Source organism: Somniosus microcephalus, chromosome 5 (assembly GCF_052327205.1).
Source record: "Somniosus microcephalus isolate GS21.2 chromosome 5, FLI_Smic_1.0, whole genome shotgun sequence".
Classification (NCBI taxonomy): Eukaryota; Metazoa; Chordata; class Chondrichthyes; order Squaliformes; family Somniosidae; genus Somniosus; species Somniosus microcephalus.
Genome location: NC_140991.1, coordinates 171714204 through 171740159, shown reverse-complemented (window position 1 = coordinate 171740159; position 25956 = coordinate 171714204). Strand labels below are relative to the sequence as shown.

Genomic DNA, 25956 nt, shown 5'->3' with positions numbered 1-25956 from the left:
AGACACTGGAGAGAGCGCCACCTGCCGGCTTGAGGCCGCATTGCCGCAGCTCCAGGCCGCCACCTGCCGGCTCCAGGCTGCATTGCCGCAGCTCCAGGCCGCCACCTGCCGGCTCCAGGCTGCATTGCCGCAGTTCTAGGCCGCCACCTGCTGGCTCCAGGCTGCATTGCCGCAGCTCCAGGCCACCACCTGCTGGCTCGAGGCCGCATTGCCGCAGCTCCAGGCCGCCACCTGCTGGTTCCAAGCCGCATTGCCGCAGCTGCAGGCCGCCACCTGCTGGCTCCAGGCCGCATTGCCGCAACTCCAGGCCGCCACCTGCTGGCTCGAGGCCGCATTGAAGCAGCGCCGCCGCCGAAGCCGCATTTAGGGACAGTTTGCGACAGCACGTTGCCGTTTTTGTCTGTGTGGCTTTACGGTAGGTTCTGAAACATGGCAAGTTTAGTCGGAGATTCTGTGGCTCCGGCCTCGGCTCTCAGTCCACAGCTCTCCTTCCTCGATGCCTGTTCCCTTATAAAGAGCCCGTACTCGTGTCTGGTGCTGGACACCTACAAGAGGCACATCGCCCTCTCGCCCATGTATCTGAGCCGGAAGAGAACGGGCATTGAGAGGCAGCTCAAAACCGAGCTGCTCCGGTTCTCCGAGAGGTGAGTGGGGGATTGTTTCTGTATTTTAAATCAAGTAAATAGTGAGCTTGGAGCTTGAAATGTAATGTATGTCACTTTAAAAAAAAAAATAGCTCAATGTGCGAACTGTCTCATTTGCTAACATTGAATCTAGCATCCAGTCTTTAATTATTTTTAATTCTGTCATGGGATGTGGGTGTCGCTGGCAAGGCCGGCATTTATTGCCCATCCTTAATTGCCCTTCAAAAGGTGGTGGTGAGGTGCCTTCTTGAACCGCTGCAGTCAGTATGGTGAAGGTATCGCATGGTGCTGTTAGGTAGGCAGTTCCAGAATTTTGACCCAGCGACGATGAAAGATCGGCGATATAATTCTAAGTCAGGGTGGTGTGTGACTTGGAGGGGAACTTGGAGGTGGTGGTGTTCCCATGTACCTGCTGCCCTTCTCCCTCTAGGTGGTAGAGGTCGTGGGTTTGGGAGGTGCTGCTGAAGAAGCCTTGGCGAGTTGCTGCAGTGCATCTTGTAGATGGTACACACTGCAGCCACGGTACGCCTGTGGTGGAGGGAGTGAATGTTTAAGGTGGTGGATGGGGTGCCAATCAAGCGGGCTGCTTTAGAAACATAGAAGATAGGAGCAGGAGTAGGCCATTCGGCCCCTCGAGCCTGCTCCGCCATTCAATGAGTTCATGGCTGGTCATCCAAACTCAGTACCCTGTCCCTGCTTTCTCCCCATATCCCTTGACACCTTTAGCCTTAAGAAATATATCTAACTCCTTCTTGAATATATTTAATGAATTGGCCTCCACTGTCTTCTGTAGTAGAGAAATCCACAGGTTCACCACTCTCTGGGTGAAGTAATTCCTCCTCATCTCTGTCCTAAATGGCTTACCCCTTATCCTTAGCCTGTGACCCTTGGTTCTGGACTCCACGGCCATCGGGAACATCCTTCCTGCATCCAGTCTGTCTAGTCCTGTTAGAATTTTTTAAGTTTCAATGAGATCCCCTCTCATTCTTCTAAACTCCAGCGAGTATAAGCACAATCGACCCAATCTCTCCTCATACGTCATTCCTGCCATCTCAGGTATCAGTCTGGTGAATCTTCGCTGCACTCCCTCCATGGCAAGAACACCCTTCCTCAGATAAGGCGACCAAAACTGCACACAATACTCAAAATGTGGTCTCATCAAGGCCCTGTACAACTGCAGCAAGACATCCTTGTTCCTGTACTCAAACCCTCTCGCTATGAAGGCCAGCATACCATTTGCCTTCTTAACCGCCTGCTGCACCTGCATGCTTACCTTCAGCGACTGGTGCACAAGGACATCCAGGTCTCGTTGCACTTCCCCTTTTCCCAATCTATTGCCATTCAGATAATAATCTGCCTTCTTGTTTTTGCCACCAAAGTGGATAACCTCGCATTTATCCACATTATACTGCATCTGCCATGCTTCTGCCCAATCACCCAACCTGTCCAAATCATACTGGAGTTTCTCGGCACCCTCCTCACAGCACACACGCCCACCCAGCTTAGTGTCGTCTGCAAACTTGGAGATATTACATCTAGTTCCCTCGTCTAGATCATATATAATATATTGTGAATAGCTGGGGTCCTAGCACCGATCCCTGCGGTACCCCACTAGTCACTGCCTGCCACTCGGGGGGGGGGGGGGGGGGGAAAAACCATTTATTCCAACTCTTTGCATCCTGTCTGCCAACCAGTCCTCTATCCAAGTCAGTACCTTACCCCCAATCCCGTGTGCCTTAACTTTACACGGGACCTTATCGAAAGCCTTCTGAAAGTCCAAATACACCACATCCACTGGTTCTCCCTTATCTATTTTACCAGTTACAACCTCAAAAAATTCCAGTAGATTAGTCAAGCACGATTTACCTTTTGTAAATCCATGTTGACTTTGTCCGATCCTGTCACTGTTTTCCAAGTGCTCTGCTATTACATCTTTTATAATGGACTCCAGCATTTTCCCCACTATCGATGTCAGGCTTACTGGTCTATAATTCCCCGTTTTCTCTCTACCACCTTTTTTGAATAGTGGGGTAACATTAGCTACCCTCCAATCCATGGGTGCTGTTCCAGAGTCTATCGAATTTTGGAAGATGACCAGCAATGCATCTGCTATTTCTAGGGCCACTTCCTTAAGTACCCTAGGATGTAGATTATCAGGCCCTGGGGATTTATCGGCCTTCAATCCCGTCAATTTCCCTAACACCATTTCCTTACAAATACTGATTTCTTTCAGTTCCTCCCTCTCAGTAGATCCTATGTTCCCTGACATCTCTGGGAGGTTATTTGTCCTGGATGGTGTTTAGCTTCTTGAGTTGTTGGAACTGCACTCATCCAGGCAAGTGGAGAGTATTCCATCACACTCCTTACTTGTGCCTTGTAGATGGTGGAAAGGCTTTGGGGAATAAGGAGGTGAGATACTCACCGCAGAATACTTAGCCTCTGACCTGCTCTTGTTGCCACAGTATTTATGTGGCTGGTCCAGTTAAGTTTCTGGTCAATGGTGACCCCCCCCCCCCCCCAGATGTTGATGGTGGGGGATTTGATGATGGTAATGCTGTTGAATGTCAAGGGGTGATGGTTAGACACTCGCTTGTTGGAGATAGTCATTGCCTTGTGTGGCGCGAATGTTACTTGCCACATATCAGCCCAAGCCTGAATGATGTTCAGGTCTTGCTGCATGCGGGCATGGACCGCTCCATTATCTGGGAAGTTGTGAATGGAACTGAACACTGTGCAGTCACCAGCGAACATCCCCACTTCTGACCTTCTGATGGAGAGAAGGTCATTGATGAAACAGCTGAAGATGGTTGGGCCTAGGACACTGCCCTGAGGAACTCCTGCAACGATGTCCTAGGGCTGAGATGACCGCCAACAACCACAACCATCTTCCATTATGCTAGGTATGACTCCAGCAAGCAGAAAGCTTTCCCCCTGATTCCCATTGACTTCAATTTTACTAGGGCTCCTTTATGCCACACTCTGTCAAATGCTGCCTTGATGTCAAGGGCAGTCACTCTCACCTCACCTCTGGAATTCAGTTCCTTTGTCCATGTTTGGACCAAGGCTGTAATGAGGTCCGGAGCTCTGTGGTCCTGGCGGAACCCAAACTGAGCATCGGTGAGCAGGTTATTGGTGAGTAAGTGCCGCTTGATAGCACTGCCGATGATACCTTCCATCACTTACTGATGGTTGAGAGTAGGCTGTTTGGGGTGGTAATCGGTCAGATTGGATTTGTCCTGCTTTTTGTGAACAGGACATACCTGGGCAGTTTTCCACATTGTCGGATAGATGCCAGTGTTGTAGCTATACGAGTACAGCTTGGCTAGAGGTGCGGCTAGTTCTGGAGCAGAAGTCTTCAGCATGACAGCCAAGATGTTGTCGGGGCCCATAGCCTTTGCTGTATCTAGTGCGCTCAGCCGTTTCTTGATATCATGTGGAGTGAATCAAATTGGCTGAAGACTGGCTTCTGTGATGGTCGGGACGTCAGGAGGAGGCCGATATGGATCATCCTCTCGGCACTTCTGGCTGAAGATGGTTGCAAACTCTTCAGCCTTGTCTTTTGCACTCGCGTGCTGGGCTCCGCCATCATTGAGGACGGAGATCTTCATGGAGCCTCCTCCTCCTGTTGTTTAATTGTCTACCACCATTCATGACTGGATATGGCAGGACTGTAGAGTTTTGATCTGATCCGTTGATTGTGGGATTGCTTAGCTCGGTCTATAACATGCTGCTTCTGCTTTTTAGCATGCATGTAGTCCTGTGTTGCAGCTTCCCAAAGTTGGCACTTCATTTTTAGGTATGCCTGGTGCTCTCCTGGCATGCTCTTCTACACTCCTTATTGAACCAGGGTTGCTCCCCAGGCTGGATGGCAATGGTAGAGTGAGGGATATGCCGGGCCATGAGGTTACAGATTGTGGTGGAATACAATTCTGCTGCTGCTGATGGCCCACAGCGCCTCATGGATGCCCAGTTTTGAGCTGCTAGATCTGTTCTGAATCTATCCCATTTAGCACGGTGGTAGTGCCACACAACACGATGGTGATGAGCCAGCACTTCCTGCAGTTAAACATTGGGAACAGCAAGGCCATCAGCCTCCACTACAAACTCCATACCCTAGCTACTGATTCTATCCCCCTCCTGGCCACTGTCTCAGGTTGCACCAGACTTGTTTGCAACCTTGGTGACCTAGTCAATCTGGAACAGAGGGATGGGCAATAAATGATGGCTTTGCCAGCAATGCCCATGTCCCATGAATGAATTAAAAAAATCTCTGCCTGTATCCTATCCTGCATCAACTATGCTCACACATCGCTCCTCTCCTTGCTGATCTACATTGGCTCCTGGCCTCAGCATTTCAAATGTAAAATTATCATGTTTAAATCTCTTCATGGCCTTGCCCCTCCCTACTTCTGGAAGTTTCTGCAGCCCTACAACCACCCCCCAGTCAAATTAAGGTGACATGGAGTGAGTTATTAATCATGGAATTCTGTTCATCAATAAACTGTTGTGCAGCAGGGTGAAAAGAAAGACTTGCATTTATATAGCGCCTTTCACGACCACCGGACATCCCAAAGTGCTTTACAGCCAATGAAGTACTTTTGAAGTGTAGTCGTTGTAATGTCGGAAATGGGACAACCAATTTACACACAGCAAGCTCCCACAAACAGCAATGTGATAATGACCAGACTTTTTTTTTAGTGATGTTGATTGAGGGATAAATATTGGTTATGACATCGGGGATAACACCGGAAATAGTGTCTTAGGATCTTTTATATCCACGTGAGAGCAGACGGGGCCTTGATTTAACATCTCATCCGAAAGACGGCACCTCCAGTAGTGCAGCACTCCCTTAGTACTGCACTGGAGTGTCAGCCTAGATTTTTGTGCTCAAGTCCTTGGAGTGGGACTTGAACCCACAACCTTCTGAATCATAGCTGAGGGTGCTAACAACTGAGCCACAGCTGACACTAATGTAAAACTGTAATGTATAAAAGCTATGGTTATTCCCATTACATGGGGGAAGAGGGTTTAATTTAAATGTTTGACAGTGACATAAAATGGGCAGCAACAGTTCGGCCGTTCATTATACACCCCACCATATAGGAAAATTGGGCAGGGTGTATAAAGGGTGGCAGATCTGTTCACGCCTTTTTATGCTGTCACCAAAAGTTAAAATTATCCATCATATGAGGCAATCAAGCTCCCACCCACAGATTGCTTGAAGACTCTTAAATATGGTGATGGGCTTTCCTGCATTTAAAAAAAGTATTTGTTCACGGGACGTGTGCATCACTAACAAGGCCAGCATTTATTGACCATCCCTGATTGTCGTTGAGAAGCTGGTGCTGAGTCACCTTGAACCGCTGCAGTCCGTGTGGTGAAGGTACTCCCACAGTGCTGGTAGGTAAGGAGTTCGAGGATATTGACCCAGCGATGATGAAGGATTGACGATATATCTCCAAGTCCTGATGGTGTGTGACTTGGAAGGAAACTTGGAGGTGGTGGTGTTCCCATGCGCCTGCTGCCCTTCTAGGTAGTAGAGGACGCGGGTTTGGGAGGTGCTGTCAAAGAAGCCTTGGCGAGTTGCTGCAGTGCATCTTGTAGATGGTACACCCTGCAGCCACAGTGCGCCAGTGGTGGAGGGAGTGAATGTTTAAGGTGGTGGATGGATTGTCGATCAAGCGGGCTGCTTTGTCCTGGATGGTTTTGAGCTGCTTGATTGATTTTGGAGCTGCACTCATCCAGACAAGTGGAGAGTATTCCATCACACTCCTGACTTGTGCCTTTTAGATGGTGGAAAGGCTTTGGGAGTCAGGAGGTGAGTCACTCGCCACAGAATACCCAGCCTCTGATCTGCTCTTGTAGCCACAGTATTTATGTAGCTGGTCCAGTTAAGTTTCTAGTCAATGGTGACCCCCCCCCCAAGGATGTTGATGGTGGGGGATTCGACAATGGTAATGCCGTTGAATGTCAAGGGGAGGTGGTTAGACTCTCGCTTGTTGGAGATAGTTGTTGCCTGGCACTTGTGTGGCGCGAATGTTACTTGCCACTTGTCAGCCCAGGCCTGGATGAAAACCAGGTCTTGCTGCGTGCGGGCATGGACTGCTTCATCACCTGAGGAGTTGCGAATAGAACTGAACACTGCAGTCATCAGGGTCATCCCCACTTCTGACCTTGTGATGGCGGGAAGGTCATTGATGAAGCAGCTGAAGATGATGGGGCATAGGGCACTGCCCTGAGGAACTCCTGCAGCGATATCCTGGGGCTGAGATGATTGGCCTCCAACAACTGCAACCATCTTCCTTTGTGGAGGTATAACTCCAGCAACTGGAGAGTTTTCCCTCCGATTCCCATTGACTTCAATTTTACTCTGGCTCCTGGTGCCAGGGCTGTAATGAGGTCTGGAGCATCGGTGAGCAGGTTATTGGTGAGTAAGTGCGGCTTGATAGCACTGTCGACAATACCTTCCATCACCTTGCTGATAATTGAGAGTAGACTGATGGGGTGAATCCAATCCACCCTGTGTTTTGTGGACAGGGTGAATCCAATCCACCCTGTGTTTTGTGGACAGGGTGAATCCAATCCACCCTGTGTTTTGTGGATGGTGAATCCAATCCACCCTGTGTTTTGTGGACAGGGTGAATCCAATCCACCCTGTGTTTTGTGGACAGGGTGAATCCAATCCACCCTGTGTTTTGTGGACAGGGTGAATCCAATCCACCCTGTGTTTTGTGGACAGGGTGAATCCAATCCACCCTGTGTTTTGTGGACAGTGAATCCAATCCACCCTGTGTTTTGTGGACAGGGTGAATCCAATCCACCCTGTGTTTTGTGGACAGAGTGAATCCAATCCACCCTGTGTTTTGTGGACAGGGTGAATCCAATCCACCCTGCGTTTTGTGGACAGGGTGAATCCAATCCACCCTGCGTTTTGTGGACGGTGAATCCAATCCACCCTGTGTTTTGTGGACAGAGTGAATCCAATCCAGCCTGTGTTTTGTGGACAGAGTGAATCCAATCCAGCCTGTGTTTTGTGGACGGTGAATCCAGTCCAGCCTGTGTTTTGTGGACAGGGTGAATCCAATCCACCCTGTGTTTTGTGGACAGGGTGAATCCAATCCACCCTGTGTTTTATGGACAGGGTGAATCCAATCCACCCTGTGTTTTGTGGACAGAGTGAATCCAATCCAGCCTGTGTTTTGTGGACGGTGAATCCAGTCCAGCCTGTGTTTTGTGGACAGAGTGAATCCAATCCAGCCTGTGTTTTGTGGACGGTGAATCCAGTCCAGCCTGTGTTTTGTGGACAGGGTGAATCCAATCCACCCTGTGTTTTGTGGACAGGGTGAATCCAATCCACCCTGTGTTTTGTGGACAGAGTGAATCCAATCCACCCTGTGTTTTGTGGACAGGGTGAATCCAATCCACCCTGCGTTTTGTGGACAGGGTGAATCCAATCCACCCTGCGTTTTGTGGACGGTGAATCCAATCCACCCTGTGTTTTGTGGACAGAGTGAATCCAATCCAGCCTGTGTTTTGTGGACAGAGTGAATCCAATCCAGCCTGTGTTTTGTGGACGGTGAATCCAGTCCAGCCTGTGTTTTGTGGACAGGGTGAATCCAATCCACCCTGTGTTTTGTGGACAGGGTGAATCCAATCCACCCTGTGTTTTATGGACAGGGTGAATCCAATCCACCCTGTGTTTTGTGGACAGAGTGAATCCAATCCAGCCTGTGTTTTGTGGACGGTGAATCCAGTCCAGCCTGTGTTTTGTGGACAGAGTGAATCCAGTCCAGCCTGTGTTTTGTGGACGGTGAATCCAGTCCAGCCTGTGTTTTGTGGACAGGGTGAATCCAATCCACCCTGTGTTTTGTGGACAGGTTGAATCCAATCCACCCTGTGTTTTGTGGACAGGGTGAATCCAATCCACCCTGTGTTTTGTGGACAGGACAGTTTTCCACTTTGATAGGTTACAGTGTTGTAGCTGTACTGGAACACCTTGGCTAGAGGCGTGGCTAGTTCTGGAGCACAAGTCTTCAGCACTACAGCCAGGATGTTGTCGGGGCCCACAGCCTTTGCTATATCCAGTGCGCCCAGCCATTTCTGGATACCATGTGGAATGAATCGAATTGGCTGCAGACTAGCATTTGTGATAGTGGAGGAAGCCACGATGGATCATCCACTCTGCACTTCTGTCTGAAGATGGTTGTGAAGGGTTCAGCCTTGTCCTTTGTGCTCGCGTGCTGGGCTCTGCCATCGTTGAGGTGAAAGGATAATTACTAGTCCTAACCCCTTTAGGGCTACCCCGGATCAGGCGTATTTCTCAAGATGTTCACTTTCAACTAAAGGTTGAGGTAGCCGAATCCTGAAGATGCTTCATTGGGTCTAAAGGTCCGGGCTATCTCTCCCTAAAGGAAAGGAACAACCCGAGAATGTTACCGTCCTCCAGATAGCGCTTTTAATAAGTTAAGCTAGACTGTAACGTTCTGGATATTATGAGGGTCTGGAAAACTCCCCCGGAATTCTGCAACTCCTCACCAAAGAGTGTACAGAGATTGAGCTTGCGAGTTTTTGATACAGAAGTCTTATGTGAGATCATTCTAAAAATATATAGATTTATTAAAGAACCGACATGTAATTTACAGTTGGTGAGTCAATCGCAGCATTAACAGTTCCCAAAAGAGAAAACTTACAATCTTATCAGAGAATCTTACTTTTAAATCTTAACTTCACTACAGTATTACAGTTCTTAGTGTTCTACAGGATATCCACCAAAATCAAGTACCTTTGATTCCTGAGGTACAAAGAGTTGGAGACTTATAGAGCTGCCTCTGAAACCGAGAATCGCTTTACCCGATTAAAGCGAGTCTACTATCCCATTTGAGAGTTCAATATTTACACCCTTTTCCAGTGGTATTTCCTTTAAGGTTTTCTGCTGATGCAAGCTAATTATCTCTAGTCATTTTTCTGCTGACCTCTGCAATTCTTACTGCCAGCTCAGCCAGACTCATGTCCCATCTCGGTGTTCTAAGTTTACCATATAAAAAACGATGTGACAGCAGGTGTTCCTTACTTGATGTCATCTTTACGAGGGCAAATGTTCCTTACTTTATGTGCTTTACGAAGTGTAAATTAGAACACCTTATCCAGGGTGAACCATTGTTTCATTCCAAAATGTTCAGCCTGTCGGAGCCCTTAACCTTCTGTTTCAATAAGGTTATTTATTCAGGGTCAACAACTACCTTATCTCAATAGCCAGAATGCTTTCATAGTTAGATTTCTACATTTCCAAACCCAGTTTGTCATGTTTTAATTAGACCAGAATTCTTTCATAAGATATTGTATTTTTATGAATAGGTTATATGGCTTATTCCTTCAGAGGATGGAGATGTTCATGGAGCCAGCACCTCCCGTTGTTTAATTGTCCACCATGGTTCACAACTGGATGTGGGAGGATTGGAGAGCTTTGATCTGATCTGTTGGTTGTGGGAGCACTTAGCTCTGTTTCTGCTGTTTGGCATGTACGTAATCCTGTGTTGTAGCTTCACCAGGTTGGCACCTCCTTTTTAGGTACACCTGGTGCTGTTCCTGGCATGCTCTTCTACACTCCTCATTGAACCAGGGTTGGTTGCCTGGCTTGATGGCCTGGCATATCCCTCACAATTACCATGAAGTTACAGATTGTGGTGGAATACAATTCTGCTGCTGTTGATGGCCCACAGCACCTCATGGATGCCTAGTTTTGAGCTGCTAGATCTGTTCTGCATTTATCCCATTTAGCACAGTGGTAGTTCCAAACAACACGATGGAGGGTGTCCTCAGTGTGAAGACGGGACTTTGTCTCCATAAGGACTGCGGTCGCCACTCCTACCAATACTGTCATGGACAGATGCATCTGCGGGTAGATTGGTGAGGATGAGGTCAAGTAGGTTTTTTCCTCCCTTTCCATCTGCTGCAGGCCCAGTCTGGCATTTATGTCCTTCAGGACTTGACCAACTCGGTCAGTAGTGGTGCTACCGAGCCACTCTTGGCCATGGACATTGAAGTCCCCCACCCAGAGTACATTCTGTGCCTTTTTTTTGTATTCGTTCCTGGGATGTGGGTGTCGCTGGCAAGGCCAGCATTTAGTGCCCATCCCTAATTGCCCTTGAAAAGGTGGTGGTGAGCTGTCTTCTTGAACCGCTGCAGGTGAAGGTATCCCCACAGTGCTGTTAGGGAGGGAGTTCCAGGATTTTGACCCAGCGACGGTGAAGGAACAGTGATATATTTCCAAGTCAGGCAAATCAAATTACCACTAATGGTGTGGAGGACGAATTCTTGGAATGCATGTGTGATGGTTTCCTGGATCAATATGTGGAGGAACCAACCAGGGAATAGGCTATTTTGGATCTGGTACTGTGTAATGAGAAAGGGCTAATCAATAATCCTGTGGTAAAGGGGTCTTTAGGGACAAGTGACCATAATATGATTGAATTTTATATTAAGTTTGAGAGTGATATAGTCCAATCTGAAACTAAGGTCTTCAATCTAAACAGAGGAAACTACAAGGGTATGAGGGACAAGTTGGCCATGGTAGATTGGGAGACTACATTAAAAGCTATTAAGGTGGTCATACAATGGCTAACATTCAAGGAAATAATGCAGAATTTGCAACAAACATATATTTCTCCAGGACATAAAAATCCAAAAGGAAAAGTGATCCAACCATGGCTAACAAAAGAAATTAAAACTAGTATTAAGTCAAAGGAGGAAGCTTCTAAAGTTGCCAGAAAAAGCAGTCAGCCTGAGGATTGGGATCTTTTTAGAAATCAGCAAAAGGGGAGCAAGACATTGTTAAAGAAAGGGAAAATGGAATATGAGCACAAACTAGCGAAAAATATAAAAACGGATTGTAAAAGCTTCTATAGGTATGTGAAAAGGAAAAGACTGGCGAAGGTAAATGTAGGTCCTTTACAGTCAGAGACGGGAGAATTTATAATGGGGAATGAGGAAATGGCAGAGAAATTAAATAAATACTTTGTTTCTGTCTTCACGGAGGAAGATACAAAAAACCTCCCAGAAATACGAGAAAACCAAGGGTGTGGTGAGGATGAGGAACTTAAAGAAATTATTATTAGTAAAAAAACAGTACTAGCAAAATTAATGGGACTAAAAGTCAATAAATCCCAAGGATCGGATGACCTACATCCTAGGGTTTTGAAAGAGGTGGCCATTGGGATAGTGGACGCATTGGTTGTCATCTTCCAAAATTCTATAGATTCTGGAACGGTTCCTGCAGTTTGGAGGATAGCAAATGTAACCCCGCTATTTAAGAAAGGAGGGAGAGAGAAAACGGGGAACTACAGACCTGTTAGCCTCACATCAGTAGTTGGGAAAATGCTGGAATCTATTATAAAGGATGCAATAACTGGGCACTTAGAAACTAATAGTAAGATTGGGCAGAGTCAGCATGAATTTATGAAAGGGAAATCCTGTTTGACAAACCTATTGGAGTTCTTTGAGGATGTAACTAGTGGAGTAGACAAAGGGGAACCGGTAGATGTGGTGTATTTGGATTTTCAGAAGGCCTTCGATAAGGTCCCACACAAGAGGTTGGTGAACAAAATTAGGGCACATGGAATTGGGGGTAATATACTAGCATGGATTGAGAATTGGTTAGCAGACAGAAAACAAAGAGTAGGGATAAACGGGTCTTTTTCAGGATGGCAGGCTGTGACTAGTGGGGTACCACAAGGATCGGTGCTTGGGCCCCAGCTATTCACAATCTATATCAATGATTTAGATGAGGGGACTAAATGTAACATTTCCAAATTTGCTGATGATACAAAGCTAGGTGGCAGTGTCAGTTGCAAAGAGGATGCGAAGAGGCTTCAAGGGGATCTCAACAGGCTCAGTGAGTGGGCGAGAACATGGCAGATGGAATATAATGTGGATAAATGTGAAGCTATCCACTTTGGTAGAAAAAATAGAAAGGCAGAGTATTTCCTAAATGGTGAAAGATTGGGGAATGCAGATGCTCAAAGGGACCTGGTTGTCTTTGTATTGAGTCACTGAAATAGAATGTGCAGATGCAGCAAGCCATTGGGAAGGCAAATGGTATGCTGGCCTTCATTACAAGAGGATTTAAGTACAGGAGTAAAGAAGTTTTACTCCAATTATATAGGGCCTTGGTGAGACCACACCTGGAGTACTGTGTACTATTTTGGTCTCCTTACCTAAGGAAGGATATACTTTCCATAGAGGGAGTGCAATGAACATTCACGAGATTGATTCCTGGGATGGCGGGTCTGTCGTATGGGAAGAGATTGAGTAAACTAGGCCTGAGTTCTCTTGAATTCAGAAGAATGAGGGGACCTCATTGAAGCATACAAAATTATTACAGGGCTTGATAGGGTGGATGCTGGGAGAATGTTTCTCTTGGCTGGGAAGTCTAGAACCAGGGGCCACAGCCTCAGGATAATGGGTAGGCCATTAAGGACTGAGATGAGAAGAAATTTCTTCACACAGAGGGTGGTGAATCTTTGGAATTCTCTACCCCAGAGGTGGAGGCTCAGTCATTGGGTATATTCAAAACAGAAGTCGATAGATTTCTGACTAGTAAGGGCATCAAGGGATATGGCGATAGGGCCGGTGAATGGAGTTGAGGCAGAAGATCAGCCATGATCTCATTGAATTGGCTCGAAGGGTCAAATGGCCTATTCCTCCTATTTCTTATGTTCTTATGTGTGTAACTTGGAGGGGAACTTGCAGGTGATGGTGTTCCCGTGTGCCATCTGCCCTTGTCCTTCTAGGCTGTAGAGGTCACGAGTTTGGGAGGTGCTGCCGAAGAAGCCGTGGTGAGTTGCTGCAGTGCATCTTGTAGATGGTTCACACTGCAACCACGTTGTACCAGGAGGGAGTGAATGTTTAAGGTGGTGGATGGGCTGTTAATTAAGCAGGTTAAGTTTCTGGTCAATGGTGACCCCCCCCCCCCCCCCGGATGTTGATGGTGAGGATTCGGCGATGGTAATGCCATTGAATGTCATGGGGTGGTGATTGTCATTGCCTGGCACTTGTGTGGAGCAAATGTTACTTGCCACTTATCAGCCCAAACCTGAATGTCATCCAGGTCTTGCTGCATTCGGGCATGGACTGCTTCATTATCTGAGGAGTTGCGAATGGAACTGAACACTGCAGTCATCAGCAAACATCCCCATTTCTGACCTTGTGTTGGAGGGAATGTCGTTGATGAAGCAGCTGAAGATGGTTGGGCCTAGGACACTGCCCTGAGGAATTCCTGCAGCGATGTCCAGGGGTCGAGATGATTGACCTCCAACAACTACAACCATCTTAGTGTTGAACATGGAGGAGTACTGAGGGAGGTAATCAGCAGGAGGTTTCCTTTCCTATATTTGACTTGATGCCATGGGACTTCACTGGGTCCGGTGTCAATGTTGAGGGCTCCCAGAGTTATTCCCTCCCGATTGTGCCTCCACCTCTGGTGGGTCTGCCCTCCCGATGGGAAAGGACATACCCAGGGATGGTGACGGAGGATTCTGGGATGTTGGCTGATAGGTATGGTTCTGTGAGTATGAGCTGTTGCTTGACTAGTCTGTGGGACAGCTCTCCCAATTTTGGCACAAGTCCCCAGATGTTAGTGCGGAGGACTTTGCAGGGTCGACTGGGGTGTGAGTGCCTTTGTCCTGTCCAAATCCGATGCCCAGTGGTTAGTCTGGATTATTTTTTGTAGCAGTTTGATAAACGGAGTGCTTATTTCAGAGGGCAGTTAAGTGTCAAGCATATTGCTGTGTTACATCTAGGCCAGACCGGGTAAGGAAGGCAGGTTTCCTTCCCTTAAGGACATTAAATAAAGGACCAGTTGGGTTTTTACAACAATCCAATAGCTCATGGTGACTATTACTGATATTAGCTTTCTTTCCAGATTCATTTAATTAACTGAATTTAGATTCACTAGCTGCCATGGTGGGATTTGAACTCTCATCTCCGTATTATTAGTCCAGGCCTCTGGGTTACTAGTCATGTAACATAGCCACTATGTTACCACACCTGCATATCACACCAAAACAAAATCCTATTATGTTGTGGTACCTTTGGTCCTGTTGATCACTCTATTTTCTTCAATCATCTTTCCTCTATTGGGACAGCAATTCTAATCCAATGGTTCTCACCTTTTTTGGTTGAAGAACCCCCCTTTTCAAATCGATTAGTAATCACGGACCCCACATCGAAAGAATGCTATATAGTATGAAAGTGCTGCATGTAAAGAGTGTTTTAATAATGCTTTAAGAAAACAGGTATTTAGTTATACATCAGTGAGATGGGTGTGTCTGCTTCTCGTACCAATTCTGGGTAGTCCACAGCAACAGATGGCCAGTTGGTGCTGGACACTTTTTAAAGCCGTCAGCAGGCTGGCCAAGGTGAGTGAGACCACGAGCACCCACACACATGCTGGGATGCTGCTGGGACCGTGACTCATCGCCGTACTGTCCCACTGGCATCGTCTAACAGCTGCACAATGGGATTATCTGTGTTTGCGTGAACACGTTCAGGCACGTGTTTGAGGGGCCCCGTAGACATTGATCATGTATTGGGAGGATGGCACAGGGTCACGGTGCCAGGCAGAGGAATCGGCTCGACCGGCAGGGAGCGCTTGTTGCAAAGTGAGTGAGAGCTGTGGGCCTCTGTGGGTTCAGTTTTTGCATGTTCTGAATGAGAAACTTGTACAGACTAATTCAAATGAATGGCTTTCCAAGTAAAATAACTGACAAAAAATGTAAAGAGTAGGCTTGCAAAAATGCCCTAGATCATTGTAAAAGGGGAGGGGGGGTTAATGTAAGGAAGCGTCTGAAAATCACCCGTCCTTCCAGCTGAAGGAAGGTGCATGAAGCTGATTGACCAGATGAGGGAGGAAACAAAAATATGATGATAAACAAAGCTGCATGACGCAAATTTAACAGATTGGTGTAAAACACAAGCCCCTCGCCCCCCAAAAGATAGATCAATGCATATTACAGGAAACTTTGTGCTATCTGGCACCGACGGGACCGAGCTGTTGCCATTCCCTCAAAACTGCCGGACACTCCAGCGCTAATGTTGAAACATGGAGATTTTCAGCTCCTTGTGAATCAACAAACCCTGTTGCTTAGCAACAGCTTTTAAACAGTCGGCAAGCGTCTCTATAGCATCTCTAGCTGAAGCTGTTGCTTAGCTACAGACCTTGCAGAGCTTGACTGTTGAGAAAAAAGCAACGAAAAGAAACAAAAAGAAAAAAAACGGCTCCTGATTTTTACCGGTGGCTCGAGCTTGCCGGACATTTAGCCTCCGGATAACACAAAGTTTCCTGTACTCTAAAATGCTGAATAAAACTTTACACACAAGTTTTTAAATTTATGAGTGTAATAGGAATCAAAATAATCGCCAGCATTTTTTAATTAGTAGCTGTTATTTAATCTCCTGTCGATTTACATATAAGCGAATAAACAACTAGTCCCATGCATAAAAAAACTAGTCTCGCGCATTCATCTATAGTGAATGATGCTAGTAACGCCTTGTGAGGCACTGGCACTAAATATGAAAACTCACTGCCGTTTATTATCTAGTAATTTAAAAAAATCTATTCTTAGTTGACTAAAGGTTAAAAATACCCCAACACTAAGCAATATTCGCACACACACACAGAGCCTACAAACAATATTCACACACAGCCTACAAACAATATTCACACACACAGCCTACAAACAATATTCACACACAGCCTACAAACAATATTCACACACAGAGCCTACAATGCTCTTGTTTAACGAGTACTGATGAAGTGGTGTTGAAGTATAGCTGAAACGTGTAGTGTACAATTACAGACTCCAGTCCAGCAGTTTAGATATGCAAGGAAGTGCGTGTGTAAACAATAATTACATCGATGCATTTTTTAATTACCTCTGAATAATGATTGATTATGTTTACTGGTCAATTATGTGCACTTCTTGGATTACGAATTTCGAATATAACATCAGCCTAACCAATCTCCCAGCTGTTGAGACTAATTCGCAAGAACTGAACCAGTGTCGGTTTTATAAAGGGGAGCAGACTTGAAATTATGGACCCCAGTTTGAGAAACACTGTTCTAATTCTATCCTGTCCCAATGTAATCACTACGTCTCTCACAGTTTCTTCTCCCATGGTCAGCTCCTCCATGCCACAGGCTCCATCCTTGGTAGCTTATCATCTACATGTTGTCTCTCGGTGATATCACCAGCTTGCATCGCCACTTTTAGCACCCCGGAAAAATTAGTGCCCCCGCGACCGAAATTGAGTGGTAGTGCCCCGAGAGGGAGGAGGGGCCATACTGGAAGCACCCCGCCTCCCTCTTGGGGCGCTGCAAGGGAATATCGCGGCACGTCGCACCGCAGTACTGCAGGCCTTCCTCCCCTTCTTAAAGGGGAGGGGCCTGGCTGGGCCACCAGGGATCGGGAGTGCCGGCAAACAAGCCCGGCACTGGAGGAGGTGCTGGCAGGCAGCAACAAAAATGGCCGCCCGCCACCTTCCCTTTAACTAGAGCCGCCCCGGCCACAGGTAGGCCCCCCTGACCCCGGCGGACATAGCGTCCGGCGGTAAGTCGGGGGTGGGGAGGGGTGCCACCGAAGATCGCGGCCGGGGCGCTGCGCATGGCGATGACATCATCGGTGGCGCAGCGCCCTGTGGCGCTGACAGTTACCGCCGCCACTAACCTCCCGCTGAATTTCGCAGGCGGTGCCGTGCCCAGGCTATTTGCTTTGCGCCCCGTTAGGGTACTAATGGGAGGCACAAAGCAACCCAATTTTTCCCCCATGGTTTCCTGCAGGTCAACATTGACGATATTGGAACCATCTTATTGCCAGCACCTTTGTGTTTCTGGGTTTGACTCCATCACCTATCTAGCTGCCCTCCCAGGATGGTTTGTAATTTTAGCATTCTGTTTGACCCTGAGATGAACTTTAAACCAAAAATTGAGACATCCCCAAGGTTGCCTGCTTACACCATTATCTTGCTCCACTGCTGCTGGACCCCTTATTCATGTGTCCACTATCTTGATTGACACCTCCCTTGCTGTAATCACCAAATGTCTCCTTGATAAACTTCAACTTTTTTTGGCCAGACCCCTCATCCACGCAATGTCCCACACACCCATTACCCCTGCATTTGCCAAGCTCCACTGGCTCCTTGTGTCCCAGTGAGGAAGTGATGCTTCTGTTGTACAGAGCCTTGGTCAAACCCCATCTGGAGTACTACATTCAGTTTTGGGCTCTGAACCTCCGGAAAGATGTATTGGTCTTAGACGGTACAGTGCAGATTCACCAGGATAATACCAGGATTTAAAGGGTTAAATTGTGAGGACAGATTGTATAAAATTAGATGGATGAGGGCTAATTTAATTGAGATCTTTAAGGTGATAAAGGGGTTTGCTAGGGTAGACACAGAAACCATTTCTTCTGGTGGGGGAATCCAGAACAAGGGGCATAATAAAATTAGAGCTAGATCATTTGAGTGAAATCAGGATCCACTTGTTCACACAAAGGGTAGTGGAAATCTGGAACTCACTCCCCAAAAGGCTTTGGGTGCTGGGTCAATTGAAATGGGCAAGACAGATTTTTATTGGGTAAGGGTATCAAGGGATATGAATCAAAGGTGGGTAAATGGAGTTGAGGTACAGAACAACCATGATCTTGCTGAATAGTGGAACAGACTTGAGCGGCTGAATGGCCCACTCCTGTTCTTATTTCCAGCCTGATTGCTACCAGACCTCCACCAGGTCCCTGGGTTCGGTTTGATCCTTGGTCTTCGCTGAGATCCGCTGTGCCCACATCCAAAATGGGGTCCAGTCCTCCACCCCTTCCTGCAGTTTTTCACCATACTTGCTGTGAGCAACAAACATCTGAACCTGCCCAAAGCCTCTAGATAGGATGTCAGCTAGTGAAGTATTAACTTAATAAAGGAGTAATTAGATTACTCTCTTTTTCATTGCTAATGTTTAAGTAACATAAAATTGCAAAATCTCTGTTCTTATGCTTTGTGACTGTTATCTGAACCCTGAGACTAGATTGATCCCTTGAAGTCAGTTTCTAATTGTTAGGGTTCATCAAATAAATATGTATACTTTTTCAACTTTATATAGTATCTTTATTTTTGTTATAATTGCAAAATACTGCGGATGCTGGAAATCTGAAATAACAACAGAAAATGCTGGAAATACTCAGCAGGCCAGGCAGCATCCGTGGAGAGAGAAAGAGTTAACGTTTCAGGTCTGGGACCCTTCATCAGAACTGGAAAAAGCTGGAGATGTAACAGATATTAAGCAGGTGCAGAGACAGGGAGGGGGGGTTTAGGAGGGGAGGAAGAAATAGAAAGAACATCCTGTACTTTTGTAAGAGGCAGGAAAGATAAAATGTTGCAAATGGGAATGGCAAAAATCATACAGCATGAAAAATGGGGGCAGGGATAATTATCTGAAATTGTTGAACTCAATGTTGAGTCCGGCAGGCTGCAAAGTGCCCAATCGAAAGATGAGGTGCTGTTCCTCGAGCTTACGTTGAGCTTCATTGGAACAATGTAATAGGCCGAGGACAGAGAGATCAGAGTGGGAGTGAAGCGGTGAATTAAAGTGACAGGCGACCGGAAGCTCAGGGTCACCCGTACGGACTGAATGGAGGTGTTCCGCAAAGCGGTTGCCCAATCTGCGTTTGGTCTCCCCAATGTAGAGGAGACCGCATCGTGAGCAGCGAATACAGTATATTAAGTTGCAAGAAGTACAAGTAAATCGCTGTTTCACCTGGGAAGGGGTGTTTGGGGCCCTGGACAGTGGGAAGGGAGGAGGTAAAAGGGCATGTGTTGCATCTTCTGCGCTTGCACGGGAAGGTGCCAGGTGAAGGAGCAGGGCTGTTGGGGGTGATTGAGGAGTGGACCAGGGTGTCGCGGAGGGAGCGGTCCCTTCGGAATGCTGAAAGGGGAGGTGAGAGGAAGATGTGTTTGGTGGTGGGATCACGTTGGAGGTGGCGGAAATGGCGGAGGATGATCCGTTGAATGTGGAGGCTGGTGGGGTGAAAGGTGAGGACAAGGGGAACCCTATCGTGGTTCTGGGAGGGAGGGGCAGGGGTGAGAGCAGAAGTGCGGGAAATAGAACGGACACGGTCAAGGGCCGTGTCAACCATGGTAGAGGGGAATCCTCGGTTGAGGAAAAAGGAAGACATGTCAGAAGCACTAGTATGGAAGGTGGCATCGTCAGAACAGACGCGGCGGAGACGGAGAAACTGGGAGAATGGAATAGAGTCCTTACAGGAAGCGGGGTGGGAGGAAGTGTAGTCCAGGTAGCTGTGGGAGTCGGTGGGCTTGTAGTGGATGTTTGTTGAAAGCCGATCGCCAGAAATGGAGATGGAGAAGTCAAGGAAGGGAAGGGAAGAGTCGGAGATGGACCATGTGAAGGTGAGGGCAGGGTGGAAATTGGAAGTAAAGTGAATGAACTTATCCAGTTCAGGGCGAGAGCAGGAAACGGCACCAATACAGTCATCGATGTACTGGAAAAAGAGGTGAGGGAGGGGACCTGAGTCGGACTGGAACAAAGAATGTTCCAGATGTCCCATGAACAGGCAGGCATAGCTAGGGCCCATGCGGGTTCCCATAGCAACACCTTTAATTTGGAGGAAGTGAGTGGAGTCAAAGGAGAAGTTGTTCAATGTGAGAACAAGTTCAGCCAGGCGGAGGAGGATGGTGGTGGATGGGGACTGGTTGGGCCTCTGTTCAAGGAAGAAACAGCGCGCCCGAAGGCCGTCCTGGTGGGGGATGGAGGTGTAGAGGGATTGGACGTCCATGGTGAAAAGGAGACGGTTGGGGCCAGGAAACTGTTAAAGTGACGGAGGGCGTCGGAAGAGTTGCGAATGTAGGTGGGAAGAGACTGGACAAGGGGAGAAAAATAGAGTCAAGATAGGAAGAGATAAGTTCCGTGGGGCAAGAACAGGCTGAAACGATGGGTCTACCAGGGCAGTCCTGTGTGTGGATCTTGGGAAGGAGGTAAGCGGGGTTGGGGGACTATAAGGTTGGCGGCCATGGAGGGAAGATCTCCAGAGGAGATGAGGTCAGTGACACACTTTGAAACAATGGCTTGATGTTTGTTAGTGGGATCATGGTCCAGGCGGAGGTAGGAGGAGGTGTTGGAGAGTTGGCGTTCAGCTTCCGCACGGTAGAGGTCGGTTCGCCAAACAACAACAGCACCACCCTTATCAGCAGGTTTAATGATAATGTTAGGGTTGGATCGGAGAGAATGGAATGCTGCAAGTTCAGAGGGAGTTAGGTTGGAGTGAGTGAGGGGAGCAGAGAAATGGAGACGGCCGATGTCACGTCGGCAGTTAGCAATGAAAAGATCTAGAGAGGGTAGAAGGCCAGAGGGAGGGGTCCAAGTAGAGCGAGAATTTAGAAAGCGGGAGAAAGGATCAGCCGTGCGGGGGGGGAAGACTCCTGGCCAAAGAAGTGGGCACGGAGACGAAGGCGATGGAAGAAGAGCTCAGCATCGTGCCGAGCTCGAAATTCATTCAGGTGGGGGCGTAAGGGGATGAAGCTCAGGCCTTTGTTCAGGACTGAACATTCGGGGTCAGAGAGGGGAAGGTCAGAGGGGATAGTGAAAACACGGCAGGGGGTGAGACTGGAAGAAGGGATCGGATCGGAGGAAAGTAACGGGGAAGAAGGTTCTGGGGGGGCGTTGGTGTCCTCGAGTTGACGAAGCTTGCGATCCTTGACATCAGAAAGGAAGAAAAAAAGTTTTTTGTTGAAGCGTCTGATGAGTCGAAGGATGAAATGGAACTGTGGACCCGGACAGCATTGAAATAGAGTGCGTCGGTGCTGCTGAAGAGAGAGGTCGAGGTTGTTCATGTGGCGGCGCATGGCATTGAACGTGGATCTCAAGATGCGGCGAGAGCAGTAGTTTGAAGAACGATGAATATCGAGGAGATATTTGTAATCCTGGGTGGATCCAAAACATGAAGGGTGGAAGTTTAGTTGGAATCCACGTGGAATAACTCTGAACCGGAGACAGTTACTGAGGAAAGAGATGTGGCTGTGAAACCGAGTCTTGGCAGATACCTGGTCAAAAACGAGAAGGGAAACTGAAAGCAATGACGATGAACAAGGTTGAATAGATAAACGGAACTCCCGTCGGAGAGAAGAGCAGAACTTCTTCAAGGTAGGCATTCCTAGAAGAGAGGTGGCAGTGAACCAAACACTAATATAATAGCAAAATACTGCGGATGCTGGAAATCTGAAATAACAACAGAAAATGCTGGAAATACTCAGCAGGCCAGGCAGCATCCATGGAGAGAGAAACAGAGTTAACGTTTCAGGTCTGGGACCCTTCATCAGAACTGGAAAAAGCTGGAGATGTAACAGATATTAAGCAGGTGCAGAGCCGGGGGGGGGGGGGGGGTTTAGGAGGGGAGGAAGATATAGAAAGAACATCCTGTACTTTTGTATTTTTGTTGTCAATCTCAACTTTCCTGCAGCAACTGTCAGTGCACTGATATTCATTCAAGATGAATAATTATGATATTGTTTGGAGGTATACATCAAATGTATGGAGTATTTCCACATAACAACTGAGGTTATTCAGATGATATAACCCAATAGAGTGAAAGCTGAGTCGATTATATTAATGTGATTCGATGATTAATGTATTATTGTGGCAGCTTTGTATTAGTGGTAGCACTCTGGCCTCTGAGTTGCATGGTTGTGGGTTCAAGCCCCACTCTAGAGACTTGGGCACGTAATCTAGCAGACGTTCGGCTGCAGTACTGAGGGAGGTGCGGTCCTTCGAATGAGCCATTAAGAGTTCCTGGCTGCCCTCTCTGATGGGTGTAAAAGAAAAACAATGGAGCTCTCTGTGTCCTGGCCAACATTTACCCTAAAACAGATTATCTGGTCATTTATCTCATTGCTGTTTGTGGGACCTTGTGCACAAATTGGCTGATGCATTCTCTATATTACAACAGTGACTCCAATTCAAAAGCACTTCATTGACTGAAGCATTCTGGAACATCTTGAGATCATTGAAGGCACTATATAAATACAAGCTCTTTCTTTCTCTTCATAATGTTTTGGGAATGAACTGTTGATTTTCCACTTGGAAAAATAAGAAATGATTCATGTTTTGATTTGCTTTGGTGTATACATCACATGGATATCTGCAGCTGGGAAAAACCCAAAGTGCAATAAAATTGCCCCTACGATCTGTGCTGCATATGTTATAATTAGATATGTGAAGTTAATTAAAAAGCAGTAATTTTATCTTGGGTTCAGATAATTATTCAAGATCTCAAGAGTTTCAATTTTGTGGCTTCTGATCTCATCTGGACCCCTTAATGAAATGATTGCGTTTAAGTAAGCCTGTGATTCTATTATTCGCTGTATAATTCATGTCAACTTTTAATTAGATGTGGCTTAGTGAATAAAGACACCACCCCATTTTGTATTAAACTGAACCAAACAGAAGGTCCAGGTGTGATTCCCAGTCTGTACTGAGTTAACTGTTCTCAGCAGGAAGCGGTAGGGTTGGTCCAGTTGGCCCAGCACTCCTGATCGAGAGGGGGGAAAATGACACTGCTGGAGAAGGCCAGTATATCAGTGACAGGTCAGCCTGTTATGATGCCATTCACAGTAGAATAGCCACTCTCTGTCTCACCTCGTGTGATGAATGGCCACTTGGGTGAGGTAGCATAGGACTGCTGATGCCTGGGAATCAGTACTCCACTCTCGGGAGAGATGGGGAAAAAAACATTTCCTTTATTGAGAAAGCACCGTTGAATTGGGCGACAACATCCTGACCTGTGGTTACTTCCACAGATCCCATCAGTGCTGCTCCTTTGTCCCAGAAGATGTGTTTGATGACCCCGCCAAAACTGGCGAAACTCATTCTCTTGGGTAAGCTGAGGGCAAATACCTCCGAGACTGGGAATCGTGTCATTTATGGGGTCCATTGTAGCTACCCTATCACACTTGCAATTTCAGTCTTGGCTGAACATTTTGTAATTGTTGGAAATGGATAGTTTATACTCTAAAATCCATCATACATGCTGTGTCTTCACTCATCTTTTTATGGTATAGTAATACTCAGGAAAAAATATTTCCAGCAATTTCCATTTTGATGAGACATTTCAGAATGGAATTTTAAATGCATTTTTTTTAACAAATCCGCTCGTAAGCATTCATTGCAGTTATACAATTATTGTGTATTAAGTTTTTACCTAGCCAATTCTGTTGGAATGATTGTCTAACCTCTAACATGTGTTAGTCTGCAGGGTGTCCCAATTGCTTACGATAAAGTCAGATTAGTTGGTGAATTAGGTGACATCTATGATGACCAAGGATATATACATCTCAACATTGAAGCAGACTTTGTTATCTTCAGACCTAAAACTGGACAAAAGCTGGTGGTAAGTTGAAGTTTCATTGGAGTGGGGGAAAAGCTTAAGGGAACATGTTGCAGGCAGTGCGAATGCGGAAACTCTTAATCACTGATTTAGAACCAGGGAATACTTGAGAACAAAATTGAAATTGTAGGCCTCCAGCAAAGCCAGATATTGGCAGGAAAGTAGGTGTTAAGAATAGACTGCCATCAAAAATAATTAATGCTTAAAAGGTGTTCAACAAGCACTTGGTTGTAGGAAGGATTGCAGATGTTTGGAATGCTTGAGCACAGCAACTTCACTCCTATGCTGAGTGTAGGAATATAATTTGTGAAATGAGACCTGTTGTGGTTAGATAAAGCTAGAATGAAATCCCAGACATAAGAACATAAGAAGTAGGAGTAGGCCATACGGCCCCTTGGGCCTGCTCCGCCATTCAATAGGATCATGGTTAATCCGAATCTAGACTCGCGTCCACTTCCCTGCCCTCTCCCCGTAACCCCTAATTCCCTTATCTGCTAGAAAACTGGCGATCTCCATTTTAAATTTATTTAATGTTGCAGCTTCCACAGCTCTCTGGGTAGCAAATTCCATAGATTTACTACCCTCTGAGTGAAGAAGTTTCTCCTCATCTCAGTTTTGAAAGCGCAGCCCCTTATTCTTAGATTATGCCCCCTAGTTCTAGTCTCACCCATCAGTGGAAACATCCTCCCCGCATCCACCCGATCAAGCCCCCTCACAATCTTTTATGTTTCGATAAGATCGCCTCTCATTCTTCTGAACTCCAATGAGTAAAGTCCCAACCTACTCAACCTTTCCTCATACATCAACCCCCTCATCTCCGGAATCAACCGAGTGAACCTTCTCTGAACCGCCTCGAGAGCAAGTATATCTTTTCTTAAATATGGAAACCAAAACTGCACGCAGTATTCCAGGTGTGGCCTCACCAATACCCTGTATAACTGCAGCAAGACTTCCCTGTTTTTATACTCCATCCCCCTTGCAATAAAAGCCAAGATTCCATTGGCCTTCCTGATCATCTGCTGCACCTGCATACTAACTTTTTGTGTTTCATGCATCAGGACCCCCAGATCCCTTTGTACTGCAGCACTTTGCAGTTTCTTTCCATTTAGATAATAACTTGCTCTTTGATTTTTTTCTGCCAAAGTGCATACCCTCACACTTTCCAACATTGTATTGCATCTGCCAAATCTCTGCCCACTCACTTAGCCTGTCTATGTCCTTTTGCAGGTTTTTTATGTCCTCCTCACTCACTGCTTTCCCTCCCATCTTTGTATCGTTGGCAAACTTGAATATGTTGCACTCGGTCCCTTCCTCCAAATCGTTAATATAGATTGTAAAGAGTTGGGGTCCCAGCACTGACCCCTGCGGAACACCACTAGTTACTGATTGCCAGCCCGAGAATGAACCATTTATGCCAACTCTTTGTTTTCTGTTAGATAGCCAATCTTCCACCCATGCCAGTATATTACCCCCAATCCTGTGATTTCTTATCTTGATCAGTAATCTTTTGTGTGGAACCTTGTCAAATGCCTTTTGGAAGTCCAAATACACTACATCCACTGGTTCCCCTTTATCCACCCTGTATGTTACATCCTCAAAGAATTCGAGCAAATTTGTCAAACATGATTTCCCCTTCATAAAACCATGCTGACTCTGTCCTATTAAATTATGTTTAACCAAATGCTCTGTTACTGTTTCCTTAATAATGGACTCCAACATTTTGCCAACCACAGATGTTAGGCTAACTGGTCTATAGTTTCCAGCTTTTTGTCTACTTCCCTTCTTAAATAAGGGTGTTACATTAGCAGTTTTCCAATCTGCCGGGACCTTTCCTGAGTCCAGGGAGTTCTGGAAAATAATCACCAATGCATCCA

At 46.6% G+C, this 25956-nt stretch overlaps 1 protein-coding gene across 2 annotated transcripts in view; it reads left to right on the top strand.

Moving 5' to 3' along the window:
• Positions 1 to 395: 395 nt before the first annotated feature.
• polr1f (RNA polymerase I subunit F) overlaps positions 396 to 25956 on the top strand; it is a 33561-nt gene continuing 8000 nt past the window's right edge. The window contains exons 1-3 of one of the 2 annotated variants that reach the window (XM_085988434.1): positions 396 to 644; positions 23496 to 23573; positions 23944 to 24085. In XM_085988434.1, coding sequence (XP_085844560.1) covers positions 430 to 644; positions 23496 to 23573; positions 23944 to 24085 — 435 coding nt within the window. In that variant the 5' untranslated portion in view covers positions 396 to 429. The remainder of the gene's footprint in view (positions 645 to 23495; positions 23574 to 23943; positions 24086 to 25956) is intronic. The other variant, XM_085988435.1, reaches the window with a different exon arrangement.